Raw genomic sequence first — 25,181 nt, 5'->3', positions numbered from 1 at the left:
AGGGGCGGAGAGGCGGGGTGGGGGGGGGGGGGGTGATATGATGAACGACGGTGATGATCAAGGTCTATTTGTTCAAAGTGACAGTGGGGGCGGGGGGAGGGGGGCACTTAATTGTTTCAACGTTTTGCCATAATATAAAGATCGAATTGGCGAGCTTGCAATTCTAAATGCCAGACTCTGTGATTTTTGTTGGGAAAAAATGTAAATGGGGCTATTGATTTTCTTAAAACTGGCATATAAGCCCTCGATACGAATATTGTTTTAAGACCATCAAATTTCCGCGAGGCACCTATAAGACGATAGTCCCTCAACAGAAACATGTAGACTATTGTTTAAATTACAAAATGAAAGTTTTTTAAACCTGTTAAAAGTCTTTAATTCAGATTCGTTCATTTACATATGCGGCTAGTTCTAGCGAACTGAATCGCGTTTTTAAAACTTACAGAAGGGTAAAGTATTTTAACAAAAACAAATAACCAAGTCTTCAGCTCTGTATAAGGGAGGTCCAGGTTCACTCAGAGTCCGCGAAAAATCCTTGAGCAGCCATACTGCTTACCACAGGACGGTCAGGATAGTCTTGGGCACCCGGTGTAACCAGTGTTTCCATCTCGGGCTCGGACGCGGCAACACTGTTAGATGGTGGCTGATCGTCATCGTTGTGATTAAACTTCTGTGATCCAACCTTGCCATTTCCTGATCTGGTGTCTTTGGAATCGGACATGGTAGAATTCAAACTGGAGCCGTGGGGTGTTACTGCAAAAAGGTGACGCCGTTGATTAAGATATTAATTTAGAAATACACTTCTTAGCCCCATTCACACCAGCAAAATATGTTTAATTAAGCTAGGTTTAACAAGATGAAAATCGGTAATATAAAGCTGAATCATTGGCTTTGAAAAAGGATTCAAGTAAACTTTAACTTATGCTTTCATTTGTGCTAAATCTGTAGTCGACAAAAATCCGAAAGCATCTTTTATGAAGGAAAAAAAATTAAACTGAGTTTAACTAAACAGCTTTTAAACGTTTTTTAAGCGTAGATGTGAATGTGCATTAGAAACAGTTTCAAAAAATGTAGTGACCTTACTAAAGATCATAGCCCCAGATGCATAGGGCAATCGTAAGTGGAAGTTTCGTGTACCAACTCCCAGTGCTCTGGTTGAAGTTTTGTTGTTTTTCAGTGTCCGTTGTTAATGATTGTCATACGAGCCGGAAACACAAGCTAGCCAGGTGCATAAAACCTTCACGAACGTGACAGTCTTAAGATTCTTTATGCAACGTAGCACTGGGAAGCGTGTTACCTGAGGTCATCAACTATTTTGCGGCAACAATTAGACTTTGCCACATGTCGACCTCGTAGGCCAAGTCACCAAAAGACGCAAAACACGACTCACTTAATGGACTATGCCAAAAACGTACTTTGAGAAATTAAGATGTTATGCGAGGGCTTCATTAAACTTAATATTCTATTTGTTCATGTTTTGTAAGTTTTGTCTGGATGTCGATTGTTCAGGTTTTTGCCCAGCCAGTTAAGATTCTTAACAGTTCCGGTGACTCTTCGTTTGAATGATATTCAAGTACTATTGCGAATAAATGAAGCTTGATTGATTGTACCTATCAACAGCTATTGCATATTTAAGTTAAATGGACTTTAAAGTTAAATGACTCCTTACCTTATTATCAAGTCTTTTGTCCTGGCTTTTCAGGGTTCCTTCCTCTCAAAGTGAATTTTAAATAGAGACAAATTGCACGATTTTGTATCATCGTGATGGAAAATGAAATCTTACATAACAATAGAAGGGGAACTTGACTTTCAATTTCCAGTTCCAGAAATGATTTTATAATAGTGAGTGATACCACCTTTTACATTTGGACCTTCTGAAACAAACTGAAAGATGAAAGGACCACCAACATCGCCTGACACGCCAAGTTTTAACTATAGCACCAAAATTGGTTATATTTAACCATGTATGTTTGGATGGGTGCAGAAGTGAAACCCCATCTAGACCGTGGGTGGGGTGGGTTCTGCCCACGACTACTTTGAAAGTTTATAACGTTTCTTAACATTTGCGCCTACGACATGAAACTGTTTTCAGAAATTTATTAGGGAACAATTTGGTATGGTAGTTCACGTTACACTGGCCAGTCAGTTTTATTTTATGGGAGCGAGTTATAAGACTTTCCCGCTCTTGCCCACCGTATCCCGCCGGTGTTATGTACTCGCTTCTAATTGGTCCAAAAACAATTAGCTTGACAGCGCTTACGTCATCGCTCGCACAAGCGCCGAACCGTGAAACTCTCCCTTTAACTTGCTGACACTTATTTTCATGTTTGTTTATCATTAAAGCGTTTTTCGATTCACTTTGATTACTTCTCGGTCAAAGATCCTAAAATTACGAAATATTCGTCAAACTTGGATATATCACTGAGAATCTTAAAATATATGAAATAAAAATGGGGATTACTATCATGACTTGCTTAGGAGGAAACGACCAATCATCTCGAAATTCATTATTTGCGCGCGATAATGACACAAGAAATTATGCGCAGTTAGGATGCGCAATGTAATTTAATGGAAGGACCTTAAGGTAGTTGAGTTAAATCTGAAGGGAAATAATTTTTTGCAGAAATTTTTATTGATTATTAATTAAACTGGAATCAAATTAAAATTCACCCTTACTGCGCTGTTGGGGGATGTCTTGACTAGGAGAACAATCTGACTGAATGACCCAGTCGCAAATCAACCACTCTTCGACCTTCCCATAGAACGCTGCACGACCGCGCGGCCACTTCAGTGGACATATGGATCCCAACATCAAGTTCACTTAGAAGTACAGATTGGTCAGGTGGTTTAATTTGACACCAGTGAAGGAGGCAGATTAAAACCCTTCAACGCGCGCACTTTAATTTGACTAAAAAGATGAAAAGAATGACACAAAAAGTATAGCTTTCGACATTTCTATAGCGTTTCCCCTCCGTTTAACGTGAGGTTAGTCTTTCAATGAATTAAAAAGAAAACTGTGAGAAGTAGTGTGACCAAGCGTGACAGATTCATTCTAAAATTGCGTGACCTCAACATGTAACCGCATCGGAACACGAATCTGCCCGAGGAGTTGAACATCCCACCGGAACAATAAAGAGTTAAGTCAAGAGAAAAGAATCGACCATATCAAACAACTTCATTTTATTTGGGAATGGGTACGGACAGAATTATGTCATTGGGAATTACGTTTTTCGATCTACATTCGTTGTAACTTAAAGGTTGAGGCGAAATGAGCCGGAATAGGTTTATCCAATTAGTGGGCCAGAACAACCGCCTTCAGCAGCATCATGAAATTAAACCAGTCAAATATATATTCAACGTGTACCCGCGGCATGTTACTTGGTTAGAATCAATAAGGGTTTGTACATATGTCATATTTCCGGGAAATTTCCCCTCGTGCGAGCAATCGATCCTTCTGTGAAAACCTTGAAAAACAAACTGAAGTGTTATTGTTTAAATCTGCTGAACATTCTTCCAAGCAGGCATATCTTCTGGCTCTGGCTTTGACAAACATTTTCAAGAAAACGTGGATAAAACAGATGGACTAAATGGTAATTGTAAGAATGGTAATCTTGGAACAGGTCTGTTTGTTAGCAATGTTTTTGTCTTGGTGTTTTTCCCGGAAATGCCGACAATTTATAACAAGTGTCCTTAGTCATCCGGATTTTCTTGGAATGTGTCTTGTAAATAATGAAACACTCTGTTTGCACTGACATGTTTTTGTCGCATGTTAATAAGTCTAATTTTTGGAAAATGACTTACCTTGGAAATCGAACTTTAAGCCCTTGAGAGTTTGTCTCCGTCTGATTGGTCACTTGGTTCATAAATACAAAACATGAGTTTTCTTGGAAATGAGAGAAAATCTGTTTACAAGATGTATCTTAACTTGATCCTTTTTAGAATCCCTTTTGTATCGTGGTTTACTGCGGTTTTTAAAAAGTCTTGCGTATCGATAAAAAAAAGAAGCATTTGCAAACATTAAAGATATCCTTGGTTTTCCGACGTTGTACTTTTCACTTTCGTTCGCAACACAAACTATCTTCGCTGTGTTGACACTTTGTAGGAATGCTGAAATGTGATGATCATGATGACCTGTCAGTATGCTTCGAAAGCCAGAACAACCTGAATGTAGAAAACGTGTATAAATAAGCGGCATACCGTAATTAATGAGAAGAGAAAGAGCCTAAATACGATTCCTTGGGGGAGAGATTAATACCATGAAGATGAAGAATATCCTTCACTGCTTCCTCTTAAATAGAGAAAATAGTTTCAAATGCTTCTATAATATAAGGAGTCTCTTTACTGCTCCGCGTCGAAAGCTGATACATCCGTACTGCTATATAGAGGAAATATAATTTGGTGTGTGTTGTACACGTATTCAATTCAGATTTAGCAAAGAAGGTGAAATATTGCCATAAAGTAAACAAGCTCGTCTATTGCGTTTGAGATTTGGCTAATGACACCCAAACAGCAGAGCCGAACACTGAGATATCGTAATTTAAACATGTAAGCCAAGAATATAGATTCTTACGCTCCTTTTTCAATGAGTTTATTACATGATACACAGCTATCCATGTTATTGATAAAAACGAAATCAACAAATTGCCAACTGGAAAATGCTGGACGTTACATTGATGTTGTAGAAGTCTAAAAATTTATGCACGAAATTAACCAGCAAGATAGTTTACAGTATTCGGACGAAAACTTACTTATTTGTTGTCAAACACAAAACGGCTACGACAACGGAAAAATGGAACCTTCTATTCGATCTTTAAATGGTCTCGGCTATTATTAAGCTATTACTGAATTTAAATTGACAGAAAATTATGACTAATCCATTCTAGGTTACAGTCGTTGCATTATAATCGATGGTGAAGCAGTCGGTGAAGAGCCCATGATACTGACATCAAGATGTTATAAATAATTTTCTACTCTCTGTAACTGTTCCCACAGGTTGCTCGATGAACATTTTAGCGATTGACAAAGCGTTAATGTTTATCTATGAGTCATAAAAAGCATTCATCTAGCAGTCCGACTCGACTTTAGTTCAGAGCCGACACAGTTCAGTCAAGAAAGAAACCTTGAGAAGCCATTTTATCCAGAACAGGACGGTCTGGCACGGGTCCTCTATCCGGCAGAGCTGGCTGTTCCTCGGGCGAATTGTTCACCATCAATCGTCCGGTATCCATATCAAAGTGAAGCCGCTCCTGTCGTGCCTCTTGTGGTCGCCGATTGCTGTAGTTTACCACCGCCGCTCTGTCTCTTAACGACTCGCTGTAGCCTGTGTCATATGGCCTGGTTGACCGGTTACTCTTATCCTCCATACTTGCTTCACACACCTCAGGTCAAGCAGAAATAATCACAAGACTGAAGACTCAGTAGCTTAGTTCGGCTTTGAAATGAAAGCGAGAGAAACGCGCTGGCAATGTCGACTTTGCTTCGCGGAAGATGTTTGACTAAAATGAAAGCGGAAATTATAGGGCAGGCGCAATTTTCCGCGAAAGCCATTAAAGAGACCGCGATCGTTTCAGTCAGCAGTGAGAGGTTGTAGGAGTTGGGTTATGAGGAGGTATAAAACTCCAGGTCATTAGAAAATGAATTAAATTGCCTTTGCATCACAATTCAGAAAACGAGCAGACTTGCAAAGTGCAATTTTGACGTCCTTGGGTTTTTAAAAAAATATATTTAGTCTGAAACTTTGACGATACATTCGTGTTTCCAAGAAATCAAGTACTAGTCATTCTATAATCTTGATTACTAAATCAGTTCACACCAGACACATCCAATAGTATGACCGTAAAAGCTGTTAACTGTTACCATCCCGTATGATTTGCCGTTTGTTACTCCTGAAAGCAAAATTGAACTGCGCGGAGCTAAACTACCTTTTTCACTATACTGATGAGAACACTTCCGGGCGGCCTGAGAGATCAAACGAAAATGAAACGAAAATATGAACTCAATATCCCTAATTTGGGATATCCTTAGCATCTCAAGAAATTTATAATTAGTGTTTAATATTATTCTTAACAAAAGGCATAAGGATAGTTCGTTATGTTCGTTCTGTATATACTTGACTAATTTTTTCAGATTATAATTAATACTTTAGTGTCCTTGGAGTCTGGCGAGCTCTCTATCAGTTCTTAACAATTCATCTGAGCTCGGGAATTGTAACGCAGATCAGCATATAAAGCTTTACAATCAGACAAACGTATCCTGTCCGAAGTTTCCACTGGGGGAGTCAGGCCGCTTTTCGTCGAAATCTATTAGATCCCCTTTGGTGTCTCCTTCTTTGCCTCCCTGTTCCTCAATCTTGCCGTTTGGCTCCTGTTTTTCACTGTAGATCTTTGTACCAGAAAGGATGCTTACTTCAAGTGACTGACATTTATCCGGATTGCCGTGGTATACATACCCAGCCAAAGCAGGTTGCTCCTCGGCGTCAACTACCACACAATATGCTACGACCAAAACACCCCCGTAAGGAAATTCTTGGCAGATCCTGTAAGCTTCTTCTAAACTTCCTTTTTCAGGATTTGGATTTGGATTTGGCAGAGAATTATCTCGAAGAACATATCTTCCGATATTTTGCAAGGATGGATACTCTTTTGAAAGGCTTTCCCCTGGCTTTTCCTCGGCCTCTTGTAGAGGATGGTTAAATGGCTGTTGTTCCTTCTTGTTACTGTTCGGCCTGAGGACGACGTGCAACACAGGTTCTTTGCGAGTTGTCCACAAGCCGAGCAATTCTCCCTCAATGTTAATCTTGCCGGTACCACGTTCCCGAAGTAACTCCTTAATCATCTTCTCGTCTTCTTGGAACATGTAAACACAGGGCTCTTCGTCATTTTTTGCAGGGACAGGCGGATTCTGCCCATAATTTACCCTCGGCCTTTGCTCGTTAATAGTCGTACTCCAATCTTCGCCATCATTTATGTTTTTCAGTATGTATTCCACTTTACTGAATGGACTCTGCGATGAGCCACGGATAATGTGAACTTCACCTTTTTCATAGTCTCTTTGTCCCTCTTTGTAAAGGTACGGCGATAGGGTGACCTCCCCACTTGGCTTTATGTTGGCAATGATGAGAAGAAAACCACACGTCCCTCTGGGGTAATTTCGAATCACGGTCGATGAATCACCGCTGCTTGGCTCCGAGAGATGTAGTCGATGGTGCGAATGCCACTCTCCAATGTGACAGAGCTGGTACTGTTCCGTAAGGATCTTCCCAACACGCTCCAGGTATGGAATGCTCTGGTAGAAAGAGACCTCCGTTCGAGTGCAGCCTTTAGCTGGTCCAAGCACAATGTGCAAAACAGGCTCTTGGTCGTGAGTCCACAAACCAAACAGATTACCTCCTGTTTCTTTCGCTGGATGACGGAGAACTAGTTGCTTCATCCTGTCAACGTCTTCGTGAAACATGTGGACTTTAAAACGCGCTCCAAAGCCAAACGCATTACGAAGAACATCCATTTTTATACTGGCGTTTCAGACCACGGAGTCGAAGCAACTGTCGTTATGAAAATTAAGCTTTCGATTTGTGTTAATATATTAGATTGATCATGCGCTACTAGCCTCACAATTTCCTAGAAACGCGTTCGACTTTTCATCGTTTGACAAGCGTCAGGTTCCAATGTTTTTAATTTTCTCACTGCATCGTCACCGATTTTGTTAAAATTCTTAATTTCAAGATGAACGTTCCTATGTTGAGTTTTCTTTTCTTTTTCTTTCATTTCTTCACATATGTAAATATTTGGAATTATTTTAGCATGGCGCATTTCATCCGTTCCGGCTTTTCTCGGAAATGTTGTGTTGTATCGCGGATTGACTTACCGTAGGTCATATTCAATACCTGTGATTTTTCTTGTCTGCAGCTTCCTTGAAATTACCTCTGACGTTAGAAGACTCAGAAGCTAAATTATATTTATTACACATCAACACAGGTCGACATTTTCAGCGCTTCATTTAATATACGCTTTCATTTATTTTTTTTGTGAATAAACATGAAGTGCAATGTAGCTTTTCTCAGAAATGTAAACGCAGCGATTGAAGGCTTTGACACAAAAGATTTCATTTGGTCTTTAATCTTTTGCCGAAAATTCAGCAACAATCCTGATTTTTGTTTGAGATTTTTTCTCCAAATCCAGCGTTCACTGTACAATAGAATATGTCACGCTATCTCACACATTCTACTTTCGAAGGGGCTCGTTTAAATTTAGCCCTGAAGTGACAATAATATTCGGCGTTTCTCCGAAGTGATGTTACATTGATCGCATTACATGTAATATAAATCAATTAATGGGTCTGTATATAACGTTAGTGGATGTAACACTCGCTCCAATGGGTAGTGAAGATAGCTCGGAATTTTCAGAGCTACATCGAGTACCCTTTTAAAACATTTCATTCCATTTTCTTGTGAATAAACATGAAGTGTAATGAAGCTTTTCTCAGAAATGTAAACGAGACGGTAGCAACTTTGAAATAAAAAAGCTCCGTTGGTCTTCTGTCTTTTGCTCAAAAGTTTATCAATTATCACAATTTTTGTTTGAGATTTTTTTCCAAATCAAACTGCAATAAATATAATATCATTTACTAAGAGTAGGTCACGCTATCTTAAACAGTCTACTTTCGAAGAGGATCGTTGAAATTTAGCCCTGATTGACAATCATTATGATCCGGCTTTTCTTGGAAGTGATGAAATGGGTCCGTAACATCAGTACCTGTAACATACCCTCAATGCAGCTATATTTTTAATTAAACTTTACAGAACTTTACACGTTCGCATCATGTGTGTTACAAGAAAACTATGTTCATGTACAAAATATTTGAGTGCTGTGTTAACGTTATACCTTAGCTCTTACTATGCAATATGTTATAAAAGCTCTTCAGTGCACATTTTACTGAGATCATGCATCTCGTACCTATCGCTATCATAATTATTCATCAGTCATTATTTAGTTTTGACATAATAGCACCCAGGAAAATTGATAGGAGAGGGATGAACTATAAACTAGATACAGCATACAAAGCATACAATGGACGTTATACTCTAGTAAAATATATACACAACAAAATCTGCAAGTGTTTGAATGCGGGTATAAATATAATTCTAATAACACAAACTTACTCTATAATATGGTAAACTGAAGGTGTTTAAGATCGAAACTTTACAAATCATCTAGACTCGATCACGTTATTTGAAGGTATTGGACCTTGTCTTAGTGCACCTAACAACCCACTTAGAGGAATTTCTGAACCGCAAAGAACACTTCTTTGAACTTAGTTGTGGAGCTTTTACCACCTGACTATTGAGGTGTTACAAAACTTTGCTACTAGTGTTGGCGAAATGTTCAGCCCGTGCAAATATATCTACTACATATGTATGCCCGATTCATGACTAATAAAATATTATCAATGTCGTTTTCTCTACAGCTTCAAGTTGAACTTAGCCATGGAGGTTTTACAGTAGACTATTCATCAATCAGACCATTGCAGTGTTACATTTCTTATAAATGGACAACGCTGGTCTACGTCGTATATGTATATATACTACACACTAATCGCAATTCATGGCTATCCATGAATTTAGTTTTTTTCTGCCGTTTTAAGTTGATGGGTCTGATTTATAGTTCAGTTCACACATCGTTTTGTTTACACTGAAGTGATTAATGTCTCCAAGGAGGTCGATTGTCCGGTCTGTTGTTGTACCTTGCTGTTTTGTGACGATTACTTGGAAAGCAACACAGTCTCGAACTGGAAGATATTCTTCGCGGAGGCGTGCTCAGCTGGCCAGTGGGCGTACGAGTTTGTAGTCGATGCAGTTGTTTGTAATTACGGTTTTGCCTTGTGTATGTCATGGGATCACGGGCCTGGCTCATCTTTTGCATGGTCTTTCCAGTTTGGGTTGGGTGTCTTCTGGGATCATAGGCGTTCCTCACGTCCTCTTCGTCACGGTAAAAACTTGGGGAATGCGTTTGAATTTCTTTTCCTCTCTCGATGCTATCTCTGATCCTTCGAATTGTCTTAAATGCATTTCTTTGCGCAGGCAGTCGTACAAGTTTGCCTTTTTTATCAAAGCTATAACTGGACCCTTGTGTGTAAAGATAAGGAGACAACTGCACTTCACGTGATGACAGAATGTTGGCAATGATCAAAATGAAACCACAGACTCCACGAGGGTAGTTTCTTATAACGGTCGATGAATCACCCCCGCTTGGCTGGAAAAGCTGCAGCTGATGATGGGAGTGCCATTCCCCAATGTGGCACAACATGTAGTCTTGAGTAAGCAGCTCACCATTTCGCTTCAAATAAGAGATATCTTGGTAGAAGGAAGCTCCAGTTCGTTTGCAGTTTTGACCTGGGCCAAGTACAATGTGTAGTACTACGTCACCTGCAGTGGTCCATAAACCGAACAGGTCTCCTCCGGTCTCCAGGTGTGGGTACTTGAGAACGAGTTTCGCCATCATTTGGAAGTCCTCCTCAAAGATGAAGACCTTGAAATCATCGCTGTTGCTTGTAAAGTCACGCTGAAATCCTGGCGTCCCCAGATACATTGGGCCTTCCTGCCAACCATCTCTACTGGAGATACTATCACGGTATGTTGGCGGATCTTCAAAATCTGGAGAACTTGACATTTCCTTTCTTTGATGCGGAGAGATACGCTTTGAAGTGACTGAAAGGTGTTTCATCGGTTCCTCCAGCTCAGTAGTAAAATCATCGTACTGATCTTTTATGGCGATCCTTTTAAAGCCTTCCATGTCCCTAAACGGGCTTCTGCCGTCAAGAAGCTCAATTTCCCTCTCTCGCCCATCTTGTAACACCAGGATTGCTGACTTTAGGATCACGACGTCTAGAAATTTGCCGGTGGCTTTTCTTTGGTGAGGGCACCATGAAGAGTCAAGCCCACGTGATTTCATGGGAAGGGCATGAGAGAACGAAACGTCGGTATAAAGCCAGTTGCCTATGTGTGTGAGAGGGAAATCATTGCTGAAGATGTCTACTCCAAGGCGTGAGTAGTCATACTTGTTGGGACAACAGTTCGGTCGACAAATAACGTGAATAACAGGTTCACCGTTGGTTGTCCACAAGCCAAACAGATTTCCTTGCCTTTCGCCATGAGTTGCATTTAAACGGAGGCTTTCATAATCCTTTCTGAAAATAAAGGCCTTCTGTTCGCCTTTAGCGATTGAAGTCTCCAGTGTATCTTCTAAGTCATCTGCGTCTGAATCTTCGATTTGATGATGTCTCGGTCTGGTAGGGTAATCCTCTTTGACGAATGATTCCTTCAGCTCGTAGTCGGTATTCTCGTCGTGGCCTTTGATGGTGATCTTTTCCATAGCTGCTAAGCGCCTGAACGGGCTTTCGTTAGGAAGAAACAAAATTTCCATCTTGAAATTGCGCCGGTATTCCAGGGTAATATCAGACTCAGTGATAATCATATTTAGAAAATAGTCTTCTGTGTTCTGACAAGACCTGGAATAGTCAGAGGCAAGGGTGGTTGATTCATCTTCAACATGTGCAGAAGAAGGACCAACATAACGCCAGTTACCGATATGCACGAGAGGGAAACGGTTGTCGGGGAAGTCAGCCAGACTAAATCGAGAATGTTTACTCTTAGGACAACAGTCTGATTCAGTTATGATATGAATAACAGGATCACCTTCGCTTGTCCACAAGCCGAACAAATTTCCTTGTCTTTCTTGGGTTGTCTTGGAAGCGAGAAGTCTCTTCCAATCTCCTTCGAAAATAAAAGCTCTTTGACTGGTTCTCTGCAACCTCTCCATAGTCGTTTGCCCAGTTAACGAGAGCATTTCACAAACAAATGCCGTTGCTAAAGAAAGTTCTCTCCAACGGTTTCGCTTATTAGCGTTTGCTCATGCGCAACGAACAATGAGCTGATTTCTCGGAAAGAACGGACGTAGCAAGCCTATGTTGATTACGCAAATTTATTTTCCCATAATACGTCAATAATTTAAAGTTGGTTCTTCGGTTTATTCATGATTAGTATTAAACCGGAAAACGCAATAGGTTGCAACTGGCATTACCGAATCTTAGTTTCTGTCAGCCGCTTCGAATCATAAACTGCATAAACGAAATACACAACTTCCGTTTTGAAAACGAAATATTTTCCATTACTTCAATTCGGGTCGGTCACGAATGTCACAAGCGGAGGTAATATTTCAGTCTCAGACAAATCTCACGGGCACCAGCTGAGTAAGTTATTAGTCCCCCCAATCTACTATCCGGATTAAATCTGAAGAACCACTTGACTTTTTCCCTGAAAAATCGTCGCACCATTGATAAAATTAACGAGGACAAGAAAGTTGTATTGAAGCCCGCCGCTCAGGGCGTTTAGAAGAAATAACAGCAGCTACGATCTGACATTCGGAGGATAAGATTTGATGTAACACACTTTCTACAGATTAAGATACATTTATTCCCCTGTCACAATGAGGGTAACTAATGCTTAGACGACATGAGAGAATCAGTATTGTAATTTATTCTGCTCGAAACGAATTTATGCGGATAACCTTATAAGGCACAGAGAAGTGACTTAAGCTTTTGATTTGGACATTGCTTTCAATTTCTAATACGGGAAGAGAACGGTTTACAGCGCGTTGCTTGTATCTATGAACTCTAAAGAGCAGATGTTGAACAGTGTCCGATATCACTGAAATCCTCAGTCTCGGGACGTCCCGAATTCTCTGACCCGTACGTAAAGCATCCTCGTGATCGTGTAAGTTAGCAAACTATTAACGCGTACGTACCACTGGTCCGTTGTTTGAGTTTGTTTTCTAACATGTCATCCAACCCATGCGAAATTCAAGAACATTTAGAGAGCAGAAGAGGCAGGTCAGGGAAGAACTGTTTTTTGACCCAACGACAGGGAAGTTGAAGGTGATGCCGAGACGAGATCTACAATTCACAACGATGTTTTCCTTCATATGTTGTTGTAGACAAACACGACGAATAGCCCCTGGGTCTACCGGCGAAAGACCTGTTATGGTCGATTTGTACAAAATCGAATCAGGTGGTTTCTTCACTAAGAGGTGGCGATCAAACAGCATCATCTCTCAGCTCTGGAGCCTTGAGGCTAGCGAGACACTCAGATAGAGACACATTGAGGTGGATAGATAGGTGGATATTCTAAGAAACCACACAACACTTTTTAAATTTGGAAACATGTTTCGACAGAAACTTCTGTCATCTTCAGTTTAAATTACAAAGCACAGAGTTGAATATATAGTGTAAACCAAAATGCTGATTAACTATAAGCACAAAGGAAACATGACAATGTAAAATATTACAGAGAAAGTTTTAAAATAACATGATAAAGTTGATGATTAAGTGTAGGTTTTTCCCATTGAATATGAATGGCTTCTTTTGTCTTAAGTTGAAAGGTGGTAGGAGCGTGATCTAGCATTCTCTAAGAAGATCTAGGGTGCTCTAAGAAGATCGAAACATGTAAAAGGTGTTGTCTGGTTTCTTAGAATATCGACATATCTGCTAATATCCAGACCTTTTGGTAGATACATCTATAGACAGTCAAACCGGCGGACAAACAGTCAGACAGACAGACAGACAGACAGAAAAGTAGGTGGAAAGATATACCTATAACAAAATAAATAGCAGCAAAACTGACACCGTCAATTATTTTGAGTCGAGTTACTAATACAGTGGCATATAAATAGGGCCAAGCCACTTCCCTGAACACCTTCATTTTTAATCAGTATAACTTGAGAATAAAAATGCGAAGTTTATTTGCAGTATAGCCCTACTTACACCGACATAGCCTATCAAAATCACAGGGTGGGTTGTCAGATCACGGAGTAGAAGTAACTCATACTTTACAAATGTGCTATAAGTCTTACAATTTCCAAGAAACGCGTCCGACTTTTTATCGTTTGAAAAGCCTCAGGTTTCACTATCGTCGCCGATTTCTTCAAAGTTTTTAATTTCAAGATGAACGTTCCTAGATGCAGTTTTTATTTTCCCTTCGGTTTAATCTTCATATATTCAAATGTATGTAAATATTAGGAACTGTTTTAGCATGGCGCATTTTATCCGTTCGGGCTTTTCTCGGAAATGTTGTGTCGTCTGGATTCACTGAGGCCATATTCAATACTTACGATTTTTCTAGTCAGGTTCTTTTAAAATTACCTCTGATGATAAAAGACTCGAGACTAAAATGTATCAGCATCTTGCTATTTGGGGAATACGGAAAATTACTTTTTCTCTGTCGATACTACCACTCATCTTCCAAATATTAATTTTTCTTTTCTTTTTTCTTTCAAATCGCTCTACAGCAACTGGAAATTTGCACCGAATTGCACAGAAATTGCTAAAGATTACTCAAAAAACAATTAAAACAAAACAAAACTAAAATAAATAAACAACAACAACAACAACAACAACAACAACAACAAAACTGGGAGGGGCTCCTCCTCCAAGTGTACAAGAAAGAAAGCGCTGGAAAATCGGTTGGTAGTCAGCTATGCTTTTGCCGCAATTTCTTTATCTTGATTTGAGAGTCACAAAATATTTATGTTTATCGACTTTCCTTTCCTGTAAAACAGGAAGAAATCTGTACCCTATTTACAGATGCCATCTTGACAACCATTTTGGATGACGTCACAGCCCCTCCAACAGCGTCATAGCCCATAACATCAACTAAGCATACGTTGAATATCATCCAACAAGCTATCCATTTAAGGCAAAATCTCTTCAAACTTTGGTAACAGCAAAAACCAGGGGCAGGTTTGCAACAAACGCATCATAACTACGCCTCAGTTGGAATACTGTAGTAATGTTTGGGACCCTCGTACGGGCGTATAAAAGAATGGTTCCTATAACTTGGAAATGGTGCAGCGATGGGCCGCCAGATAGGCACTGGGGAGATAACAGCAATTAGCAAGCGTGACAGTGATGTTTAAAGAGCTCAACTGGCGAACCCTAGAGCAGAGAAGAGTCGATGCGCGCCTAACCATGTTGTATAAGAACACTAGCAACTTACTTGCAGTGAATCAAGGAGACAAGTTTGCGTTCACCAATCCGCAGAATAAAAGATGATCACTCCTTCATTCCGATTTCCACTTCTACTACCTCTCACAGACTGTCCTTTTAGCCTAGAACTATACTCCAGTGGAACTCCCTGCCTCCGGTTGTTTTTACTTTCTCTTTTTATCCTGCTCAATTCCGAAACAACGAGTCTAAAATCACCCACGAACTAGTGTTGTCTTTCTGTTGTTTGATAGGTTGCTTTGATGGTAACTAACTATCTAACTAACTAACTAACTAACTAACTAACTAACTAACTAACTAACTAACTAACTAACTAACTAACTAACTAACTAACTAACTAACTAACTAACTAACTAACTAACTAACTAACTAAACAAACAAATAAATAAATAAATAAATAAATAAAAATGAACGTACAAGAAGAGGGTGTATATTTAATGACGCATTTCAAACTTAGTTACATTCATTGACGCTTGATCATTAAAACTAATCTCGATTAAAGTGGAACTTCAATTGGATACATAGTTATTTTAAAACCTCAGTACTACAATTTTATAATTTATTTACGTACTCAGGACAGATAAATGAAGGCCTTCTACTTGTAGTGGTTGCAATCTCAGTCACTATAGCAGTGACTGTACAATAGTGACAGTGAAGCTTTACAAATTTGCGTTGGCCTATCAAGAATCCTTGCAGACACCTAAGAGGGAAATCCACACTTGGACGCTAAACAGATCGATCACGGGTAAAAAATATGAAATTCCGGCGTTCAGTCTATGTTTGAGGTGTTCAGTTCTTCATAAGGAAGGGTTTTGCATCTCGGGAATTATGCCACTGTAGCTCAGGGAAGAATCTTAATTAACGCCTCACTTTTGATTGCCTATTTCTGTGCGCATAATCAGGAGGATCCACATCCATAGGTTCCACCGTGTTGCCGTGTCCCGGTGGATAGGTTCTTGCCGGTGATAGGCCTCGACGAGGGTGACCCTTTCTCCCAGCAGTCTGGTATTGCTGCTGACGCGACGCCCAATAGCGCTGGACGTCTTGCTCCGTCTCCTTTCCTTCTTCCATGACATTCTGAACATTGGGTACTTCCTTGAAGACATTTCGAGCTGTTAAAGAAATAACCTCCCCCTCTTTGTCATAGGTAAACTTGGATCTCTGCGTATATAGATAGGGCGACAATTTCACCGCCCTGCCACGCTCCACGATGTTAGCAATGATCAAGATAAACCCTAGGACACTCTGGGGGTAATTCCTTATCACGGTCGTTGAGTCTCCCTCGCTGGGACGGAAGAGGCGCAGCTGATGATGGGAGTGCCATTCTCCAATGTGGCATAACATGTAGTCTTGGGTAAGGAGCTCACCGTTATTCTTTAGGTAAGGGATATCTTGGTTGAAGGACACGTTTGTACGGCTACAATGTTTTCCAGGACCTAGTACTATGTGTATCACTGCATCACCCTCGGACGTCCACAAACCAAACAGGTCTCCCCCGGTTTCCACATCTGGGTACGCAAGAACCAGCTTTGACACCATATCTAGGTCTTCCTGAAACACGTAAACCTTTAAAGGGTTGGTACGGCCTAGTTGTGCCCTTGGTATCCTTTCGTATGATTTCCACATTGAATCAAAATCGCTATGTCCCACACCGGTCTCGACGGATTCTTTACTGGTGATCGCTTTCTTGTAGCTACTTTCATCAATGGTGGTTGGGCCTTTGTTCATCTCGCCTTTCCTTTCATTTACTTCTCGGCCACTTACGCTTGCCACTGTTTCGCCGGTAATCTTTCTAATTTCGTCAACTTGTCTGAAGATACTTTCGTCTCCAAGGGTGTCAATTTCCCCTTTGCTTGAGACTGAGGTGGTGGACACAAGATACGGGGATAACTGCACCTCAGATCGGTCGTAGTTCGCTGTGATGAGCAGAGCTCTCGAAATTTCGATTTCTTTTTTAAATAATCCTTTATCGCCTCGTAGGGCTGCCACCATCATACTCCTGCTTTTATTTTCGTCGGTCGTGTACTGCCATTTTCCAAAGCGAGGGAGCCCGAAAGTTTTCATCAAAGCTTTTCTCATATTTCTCGTGTCATCCTCCGTATTTGATGAAGCCGAGTGCTTTTCAGCGTGATGCTGGTCACTTCCGGCCTGTCCTGTAACTAGGTGAATAACGATCTCGTTGTCGTCTGTCCACAAACCGAACAGATCGCCGCTAGTTTCCCCATCTTTATGTTCATTGACAAACTTGTTTATCCGTTCACGATCTTTACTGTACATGTAAATTTTCGGGCACTTACTTCTCTTGGCTGCCATAGCTTTATCCCACTATAAATCGCTCGTCTGCGCTATCGCCGTGAACAGTGTGGAACTTTGTGCAAATGGCGTCTTCTGTTACTAATTTGCATTGCTGTTCCCGAGTGCACATGCGCACCAGACGATGTGGTTTCCGAGAAAATTTCAATTTCATTTATCAGTCGTTGTTTTCCATTAATTACTCCTTGTGTGGGAGAGTTTAATTTGGGAACTTTTTTTATAAAAGATCGTTGAACTACTCCGACATTGAAATATTTGGCTTTAGTCGAAAATAAAACCCTATCCATACCTATCCATGCCAATATTTGACAGCTGGAGTTTAGTCTTCCTCATTTTCTGAGAAATGTTTTTCAGTATTGTTGCACGAGTTTTCATGGTAGAGTCATAATTAACGAGGCAGGTTTCTTAAAAACCAGTCTTATATGAACTACTCTCAACAGACAGTCTCTCTATTGGCAACTGGAGAGTTTATTTTCCCTTTTTGTGCCTCAGGCCTCTACTGCAAGACCACGCTTTTATTTTATCTGTCGTGACATATTTCAGTGCATGCCGTTGAGGGTTAGAAATGTCGAAAGGAAATTTCTACACCTCGCCGGCTATTGTATTTCTTTCTTGTCATTTTTGACACTTGACAGGTTTATTTAAGTCTTCCTCTTTTTCTAAGAAATGTTTTGAACGCGCTAAAGTGATAATGTCAGGGTCATTATAAACGAGCCAGGTTTCTAAGAAATCGTAATTATCTAAACTACTCTTGACAGACACAGACTTTCCTTTCATTATCAACCCAGAGAGTTACATAGCCATGATATTAGTGCCTTAGTTCTCTTGGTCCAGGTCAACACAAGCCCAACGTCACGCTTTCATTTTATTCTGATAACTCTAACATATGTCGATTCCAAATGTTCTAAGGATTTTACATGCCCGGCGCATTAATTAAATGGTCATGGAATTGGATAGTCATGCAATGTAACTGGTCAGTGTTTTTAAAGCCTATCCACATGAGATATCCAAGCCAAGATTGTTGTTTGTATGCTCAATTCAGTTCAAACTGTCCCCAGCAAACCACCCACTGGTGGCCATTCCCTCTATCACCTGTCTCTCAGGCGATGATACTACAAGCTGGGTGGACTCTGACTCTGTCTCCACAGTTAATTTTCCACTCTTGAGATCAAACACCAATCTTTCCATTTTCGTGTTGTCTTGTCCACCTTTAGCGATAACTTTCAGTCGGCTTGCTACAACCTCTGACTTCACTGCACTTGTGCTACCATCTTCCTCTTTCGTTTCTTCGTCCTTACTTGTGACAAAATGGAAGTCAAACTCTCTTTCGTTCTGCTGGTTGTTCTCCTCGGTTGGCTCCATGTCAATGCGTTTCTTTATATTCAATTACCGTTTTGGATGTCGCTAGGATATTCTTTTGAATAACTTAGGAAATCAAATAATCACTCCCGTCTCCTTTTCTGCAGAATATTATACCCACGTCGTCGGCAACAAAAATTTATTGTTGCGCTTCCATTTTTTATTATCAGGGAAAAAACCCTTTTGTTACACAAGACCCTACTTCCGCTTATTTCCCTAATAGGGCATGACTCGACAGTTGTCAAAAAGTCCCTGCAAATTCCAAGAAAACAAAATCATATGGATGACGTCATGCCCGTATCACGTAACAAAGAAGCTGCGCTCGAAACCGAAAGCACTGAGTCCGTAGAGCACGGAAGCGAAAGCAAGCACTAGCGAAACTTGTGAAAGCGAACTTGGATAACTGGGGATATTCTGTTTGCGCTAATCGTTGCAGTACAAAGCAAAAGAATCTGTTTAGTCGCTGTTTTGCAAGTCAGACTTCCAAGATGTCTTCAAACCCACAGCGTATTCAACAACATCTTGAGAACAGAGGAGGCAGCTCTGAATCTCTGGTTTTTGATCCCGCCACCGGAAAGTTGATGGTGAAACCACAACACGAAGCCCAAAATTCCGACAGGACGGTCATGCTGGACATGAATAAAGCCGGCTCAGGGGGATTCTTCAGTTTTAGTGAACATATCTCACAGGAAAACGATGTTGGAGGCTTTATGCGTTGGTGAATCAGCCCCATTTAATCATCACCATATCACGCGCGCTGAATACTGTTCAGAATGACTTGTTCAAGTTTGCATGTTGTACTCTTTATTTTACCGGCGGAAACTTTAAAATTAACTAACTGAACTTTAGTAGGGACTGAGTAACTTCCTGAAAACTGTAGGGACTTGTAGCACAAGCGGGAGACATAACTAAAAGACACGACTATGGAAGCAATGAAATGATAGCCAAGGAACATTGTATTGACTTCACGGGAGAACAATGAAATCTTCGTTGCAATTTGTGTCCAATTCATCTTTTTAAAGCAGTACAAATTTGTTGTACCGTGAGAAAATGTTTACCGTAGAGCAGTCGTTATTTTTTTTAGGGCGCTGCATGGTTAGTTTGTAGTTAACCCGAGTATTCCAAGAAATCATGTTATTCAGTCGTGTATGAGTCTACAAACAGGTTGTAATGTTCAATTCTTGTTTAATATGTAGTTATCTCAGTTTAAGACGTATAAAATTAAGGTCATGTCGAATGCTTGTTTCTGTGAATAAATGTTAAAACAATTTTTCGTTACTTTCTCTGCTATTGTAGACCAGTTTTAACGATAAACTTCATTTAGTTGTATAACTCTTTTATGCGAGGACTTGTACTCTAAAAATGCGACTGCCGTGGACCGCTAAGCAAGTAAGCGAACGAGGAAATCGACTTTGGCTTACAAGGCTAATTTTGACTCCTTGCACGAGCTGATTTGCCGTTCAAGCAGAAGTGCAAAATGTGGTTTAGTGATGGTTAACATAAGCTTGAAAGCGCTTTCACAGAAATGTTATTTGTGGGTCTTCAATCAGCCACGGGATGTATGCATGCAGTCAGAGCGATTTCACTGGATAATTTCTTTTGAAGCTAGTAAAGTTTTATATATTTCTTGCCAAAAATGTTTTGGTATGCAAGGCTTGTTTTTGAATAATTTTTGGTTTCCCGGAAAAATCTATTTTTAAGCAATAGAGGACTTTTTCCGTGTTTAGATAGCCTCATCTAAACACGAGGGGGGTTGGGAGAATTCGAGACAGTTATGCAAACCCGAGACGCAGTCGAGGGTTTGCATAACTTTCGAGAATTCTCCCAACTCCCCGAGTGTTTAGATGAGGCTATGTAAACACGGGAAAAAAGTTCTCTATTGCTTTTATAAAATATTTTTACAAAAACAATTCGACAAATGAAGGGAAATTTTGTTTATTTATTTCTTGATTGAAATAGATGTTCTCAGTACACGCTCTGGACAATCATTTTTGCTACTAGCCAATGAAAACGCGCATCTGACAACACATGAACCAATCAAAATTTGTGTTATAAAAGTCAAATCAAGTTGAAATTTGTGGCAAGCGTCAGCGAGCCCCGTGTTGACGGCGAGTTCAGCTTTGAATTCTCGTGAATCTTACAGAAAAATACCGAGCATTCGGTGAAAACTAGAAGAAATGTTCAAAATATACGAATCTGAAAGGACAGAACTTCAAGATGAGGAGTTTATTTAAGCTGAAAATGAATGTCATTGTGCATGGTCGCTCTTGAAAGTTACGTGAACTTGCCCGATGTGGCAGCCTGAGATGGCCGAGAAGTCGAGTCGCTAATCGTGCCTTGTGAAGTTTTGCTGTTTAGGAATCATAGCACAAGCAGCGGATCCAGACTGTGAAGTTGTTGCTGGTAATAGTAATCGTAGCAGTAGATTATTACGCTGAGAAAGTCTCAGAGAAAATACATTTTATACAAATTTGACAACCAAAACACGGCAACCCGCCGTACAAAGTTTGATTTGAAACATTTATAGCCTGCAGCATATAGTTTTGTGTTCGTTTTCGTGTACATTTTTTGAATAAAGAATGTCTTTTAGAGAATTTTATTGTGGTACTCAGATGCAAAAGTTACCTTGAAAAAAGTTTACTGCGTATTTGTTTCATATTTTGTCGTCTTCACTTGAGCTTCGCTTGACGAGGTCGTCTAGCGAGGCAGGCAAAGCGCGGTGGTTCTTCTTTCTTTTCCTTTTTTCCCCTCGGGTCCAGGGGGGAGGAGATAGGCAAACCCCGATCAAAATTTTGGGAAATTTTTCACCATTTCCTTAACAGTTGTACTTGAAATTACTTTGCGAGTTTTGCGAAAGCTTTGAAATGTTTTCAAAGTGTGCCGGCAGACACAGAAAGCGTGACGTCACAACCATGTTTACATACTCTCATCTAAACACACCTATCGACCAATGAGAGCGCGCGTACTATCTCAAATATTTTATAAATGGTATCCTTGCACAGTCTTCATGGAAAGTGATTTGCATGCATGGCAAGCACGTGAAAGATCTTGTCACGCGGAAAAATAAAGGTCATGGAAGTGGGGATTGATAGTCATGCAAGAGTATTAAAGAGATGTCTGGAAACGAATTGAAAAGCCGAACTTTCGAGGACCAGGAACATGCTCACACCTGTATTAGACAGGGTCAGACAAATTATTTTATTTAAGATTGCTTCATTGTCAAATCAGTTACAGCCATTAACACGGGGGTCAGGTCTTGTTTTCCACAAAAAAGAAAAAGATACACGCTTAAAATACACGAACTCAGTTTCAAACGTAACAGAATCCTATCAAATGACAACGATGTCCCATTTGCTTTTATTTAGTGGGTTAGCTAACTAAAAGACTTGTGAGTAAATATTTACGCGTTTCCGTGTGATTGTCCACTGTCCCTATCGAAGCCTATCATTTGCCATAATTAAGTTGAGGATAATGAATTATTTTCCAGCGAAAAAATCGACATTTTCCTCGCTCACTTCCATGTCTTGACAAGTTTTGCAGTCAGCTTTTCTTTCGCTCATCATTGGGTACCACCTCAGAATAGCGGGCTTGTCAAACCTGTGGAAGCCATCTGCTGGGTACCCGGCATACTGCTGCTCTCTGCGATTGGCCCACATGTAGTATGGAGCCTCCAGATCGCTCTCCAGAGTCTTCAGAGCGCTGTCTTTACCACGGCACAGCTCCACCAGAGTAAGCTTCACTAGCATATTAGACACGGGGTTGATGTCAGAAGACAGCCCAACTTGAATGGTAGCTTTCACTTCATCGTCTCCTACGTATGGTGGATTAGCCTCGCGCGCTTGGCGGAAGGAAGACATCTCCTCTGCAGCAGCTTCCATGGATGCATCGGCATAGATGCAGGAGAAGCAAGGACCAACCTTAGGTCTCACACGCAGCACCTCTCCTCCTGCAGCTCTCACAGCGCATTTCCCATACAAGGTGGGAATTCCAAGCTCTAAGGACAGGGTGTTGATGTTAAGCCTGCTTCTGATATTGTCTGTGGCTGCGATGATAATGTCGCTTCCCGTGAGAATTTTTCTGGCGTCTTCTAAATTGTTGATGTTGGTGTTGTAGATTTCCACCTCAGCGAACGGGTTCTTGTCCAAGATACGGTCTCGCATGACATTGGTCTTCAGGCGTCCCAGATCGCTTAAACCACAAACATGGCGGACGATGTTGTGAAGCTCGATTCGATCGAAATCGACCAGTATAAACTTGCCAACTCCAGCCTTAGCAAGCTCTATAACCACTTGGGAACCGCCGCTACCGAGCCCGACTACTGCAACCTTGCGGTCCTCCAGAAGACTCGACTCCAGTATGCCATGGCTTCGGGAGTAGAGCTGGGCTTTTCGTGGTTGGCGAAGGACGGCTGCTTGTTCTAGCGGTTCGGTTGACTTTGGTCTCACGCAAGCTCTGACATGATCGTCTTCGGAAACCAAAATTGCGACCTGTGGTACATCAAGGGCTGGAAGGCTGGAAATGAGACTAGAAGCAATATCTAGAATCTCCGAACACTGAGGCAGCTCTTTGAAGACCTTGAACGCGACGCGTTTCTCGGGCTCTGGGTTAGACGATTTATCGTTGCAATGAACCCGGACGTGAAGCGTGTCACAGTCGTCAAATACAGTCACAGAAAACCGTTTTTCACCAGCGTCGTTGTTTTTAAGGACATCAGTAAAATTGGGCTGCAGAAAGCAAACAACTTTACGTTCATCTTGTACCTCATGCATCGTGTTTATCGTCAGTGAGGGCAACCACTCTGGAAAAGAGTAAAATATATTTTGAAATCGAAACCGGAAGAAATCATATTCTTAGAAATCACACCGCTTATATGATTGGCCGATCATGTTCTGGGGTTTCCCCTTACGTTAGCATATGATGCTTTTTCATTCTTGGAAATCAGTGGTAGGATTTATGGAGTAAACACTTGAATTTTTGTTTTAGCTGCAGCTTTGGAAGACACACAAAAGTTGCGAATAGATTTATTTTATACTTCAGTGATCTTTTCCTCTGTAAGAGTATCGCTAAGATTGCCCTCTTTAATTATTTTAAACTGAAAAACAATTCTATTTTAGTTTCATTTCTGTCTGCGCATAATGTGACGTTTGTTTACCAAGTGTCATGGGTAGAAAATTTCCAAGAAAGTCAGGAAGCGTGTGATTTGGTGAGGGATTATACCAAAATTCCAACTTGAATTCCACATCAACATATAGAAGCAGTACTTTATGCTGACCAGCTTACTCTGCCTGCATTTTTTAAACTTGTAAAAGGAATCTTTTTATGCCTAGTAGCAATGACTCTTTGACTAAGCTGTTCATGCCGACTAGTTTGTAGCGGGTAACAATTCCATCATAAAGACTAAATCGAATGCACCATTGCTCAGTGTGAAGAATTAAGATTCAATGCCTTCAGTAGTTTCACACAAAAAAAAGTGACAACCTCCGTGTATATCCAGGGAAACTTATCCAAAGCTATTGTAGTGCTGAGGGCTGTTTTGTAGTCATCGTTTTCGACTTAATCATCTCGCCCGTGGTATTTCAGGCATTTGAATGATTTGGTCACTTACTGCGGTACAAACTGACTAATGCGCTACCTCGCTCGTTACATTCAGCTTCGTTCTTGTATCTTCCTTCTCGCTGTTGCTTTTCTTGACCATGAATGTCAATACCAGGTTTTTGAGAAGAACCGTGTTGACTCGTTTGGCGTCCATTGTTCGATTTCTTTTTCCTTAGAGGTACTGAACCCATGGTTAAGCCGGTTAATTAAACCAAATCAACAATTACAACACTTTTACTGATAATGGGATATCCACATAAATTTTGGCAGTAACTTCCGTGAGAACACGTTCATGAATCTATTCGTGCAATAATTGGAGATCACCCCTCTCAATATTTTTGTTTCGCTAGCAACCATCTTTGCAACACTGACAATAGGTCATATTCCAAGAAAACAGGGAAACCTAAACTGTACATAGAGAACGAAAGATACTCTGAGTATCGTCATGTTCCGTCATTGTTTGAAAATATTTCGACAACAAGTGACCATAAAAGTAAGTTAATTGGAAACAAGGCAGACTAAGAATATAACTTGTTTCCAATTAACTAATTTTTCATTTTAGAGAAAAAATTGTTCCTTGATCCTGTCATATTAAATCAAACAGAAAGGTTTCGTTTACAGGATTGAAAATTATGTTGAATTGAAAGCTTTCGATTCCCTCTAGGAATCGTTTGTTGTCGAAATATTTTAACACAATGAACATACTCAGAGTATCTTTGATTCTCTGTGTGCTGAACTATCACCAGGTACTGGGTTCCTAAACTTTACACTGGCTTCTCTACATTCCATATAGATAATCCTTAAGCTTTAGTAAATATGATGATGCATGTCGATAATCATCGATCACTGAGGGAGATCACGAC

The 25,181-nt window shown here is 40.5% G+C and overlaps 3 protein-coding genes and 1 long non-coding RNA gene across 4 annotated transcripts; all 4 read right to left on the bottom strand.

Moving 5' to 3' along the window:
* Positions 1–351: 351 nt before the first annotated feature.
* Positions 352–1,807, bottom strand: LOC146477882 (uncharacterized). The gene is made up of 2 exons (XR_014865281.1): positions 1,670–1,807; positions 352–753 (listed from the first exon to the last, which is right to left on the bottom strand). It is a non-coding gene; the product is annotated as an uncharacterized LOC146477882 (long non-coding RNA).
* A 2,764-nt stretch (positions 1,808–4,571) lies between these two features.
* Positions 4,572–11,956, bottom strand: LOC146477881 (uncharacterized). Its single transcript, XM_085113009.1, has 2 exons — positions 9,700–11,956; positions 4,572–7,510 (listed from the first exon to the last, which is right to left on the bottom strand). Exons 1-2 carry the CDS (start codon positions 11,838–11,840, stop codon positions 6,238–6,240), a joined length of 3,414 nt encoding a protein of 1,137 aa, XP_084969135.1. The 5' UTR covers positions 11,841–11,956; the 3' UTR covers positions 4,572–6,237.
* A 3,509-nt stretch (positions 11,957–15,465) lies between these two features.
* Positions 15,466–18,067, bottom strand: LOC146477880 (uncharacterized). The gene has a single exon (XM_085113008.1). It carries the CDS (start codon positions 17,362–17,364, stop codon positions 15,910–15,912), a length of 1,455 nt encoding a protein of 484 aa, XP_084969134.1. The 5' UTR covers positions 17,365–18,067; the 3' UTR covers positions 15,466–15,909.
* Positions 18,068–22,025: 3,958 nt separating this feature from the next.
* On the bottom strand, positions 22,026–24,867 carry LOC146477879 (uncharacterized). Its single transcript, XM_085112976.1, has 2 exons — positions 24,356–24,867; positions 22,026–23,521 (listed from the first exon to the last, which is right to left on the bottom strand). The coding sequence occupies exons 1-2, from the start codon at positions 24,507–24,509 to the stop codon at positions 22,200–22,202; spliced, it is 1,476 nt and encodes a 491-aa protein (XP_084969102.1). The 5' UTR covers positions 24,510–24,867; the 3' UTR covers positions 22,026–22,199.
* Between the last annotated feature and the right edge of the window lie 314 nt (positions 24,868–25,181).

The sequence above is a fragment of the Pavona decussata genome, unplaced genomic scaffold (genome assembly GCF_977016875.1).
Source record: "Pavona decussata unplaced genomic scaffold, jaPavDecu1.1 SCAFFOLD_68, whole genome shotgun sequence".
Classification (NCBI taxonomy): Eukaryota; Metazoa; Cnidaria; class Anthozoa; order Scleractinia; family Agariciidae; genus Pavona; species Pavona decussata.
Note: the sequence above shows the minus strand (reverse complement) of the source record. Positions and strands in the feature narration are given on the sequence as shown.

Excerpts from the sequence above, each read along its gene's own strand:
- LOC146477881 (XM_085113009.1), bottom strand. The coding sequence starts at position 11,840 with ATGCTCTCGTTAACTGGGCAAACGACTATGGAGAGGTTGCAGAGAACC. Across the intron at positions 7,511-9,699 it reads AATCGACCTCCTTGGAGACA|TATAAAAATGGATGTTCTTC; the intron begins TTAATCACTTCA and ends CTGAAACGCCAG.
- LOC146477880 (XM_085113008.1), bottom strand. The coding sequence starts at position 17,364 with ATGGCAGCCAAGAGAAGTAAGTGCCCGAAAATTTACATGTACAGTAAA.
- LOC146477879 (XM_085112976.1), bottom strand. The coding sequence starts at position 24,509 with ATGGGTTCAGTACCTCTAAGGAAAAAGAAATCGAACAATGGACGCCAA. Across the intron at positions 23,522-24,355 it reads AGCTGAATGTAACGAGCGAG|AGTGGTTGCCCTCACTGACG; the intron begins GTAGCGCATTAG and ends ACTCTTTTCCAG.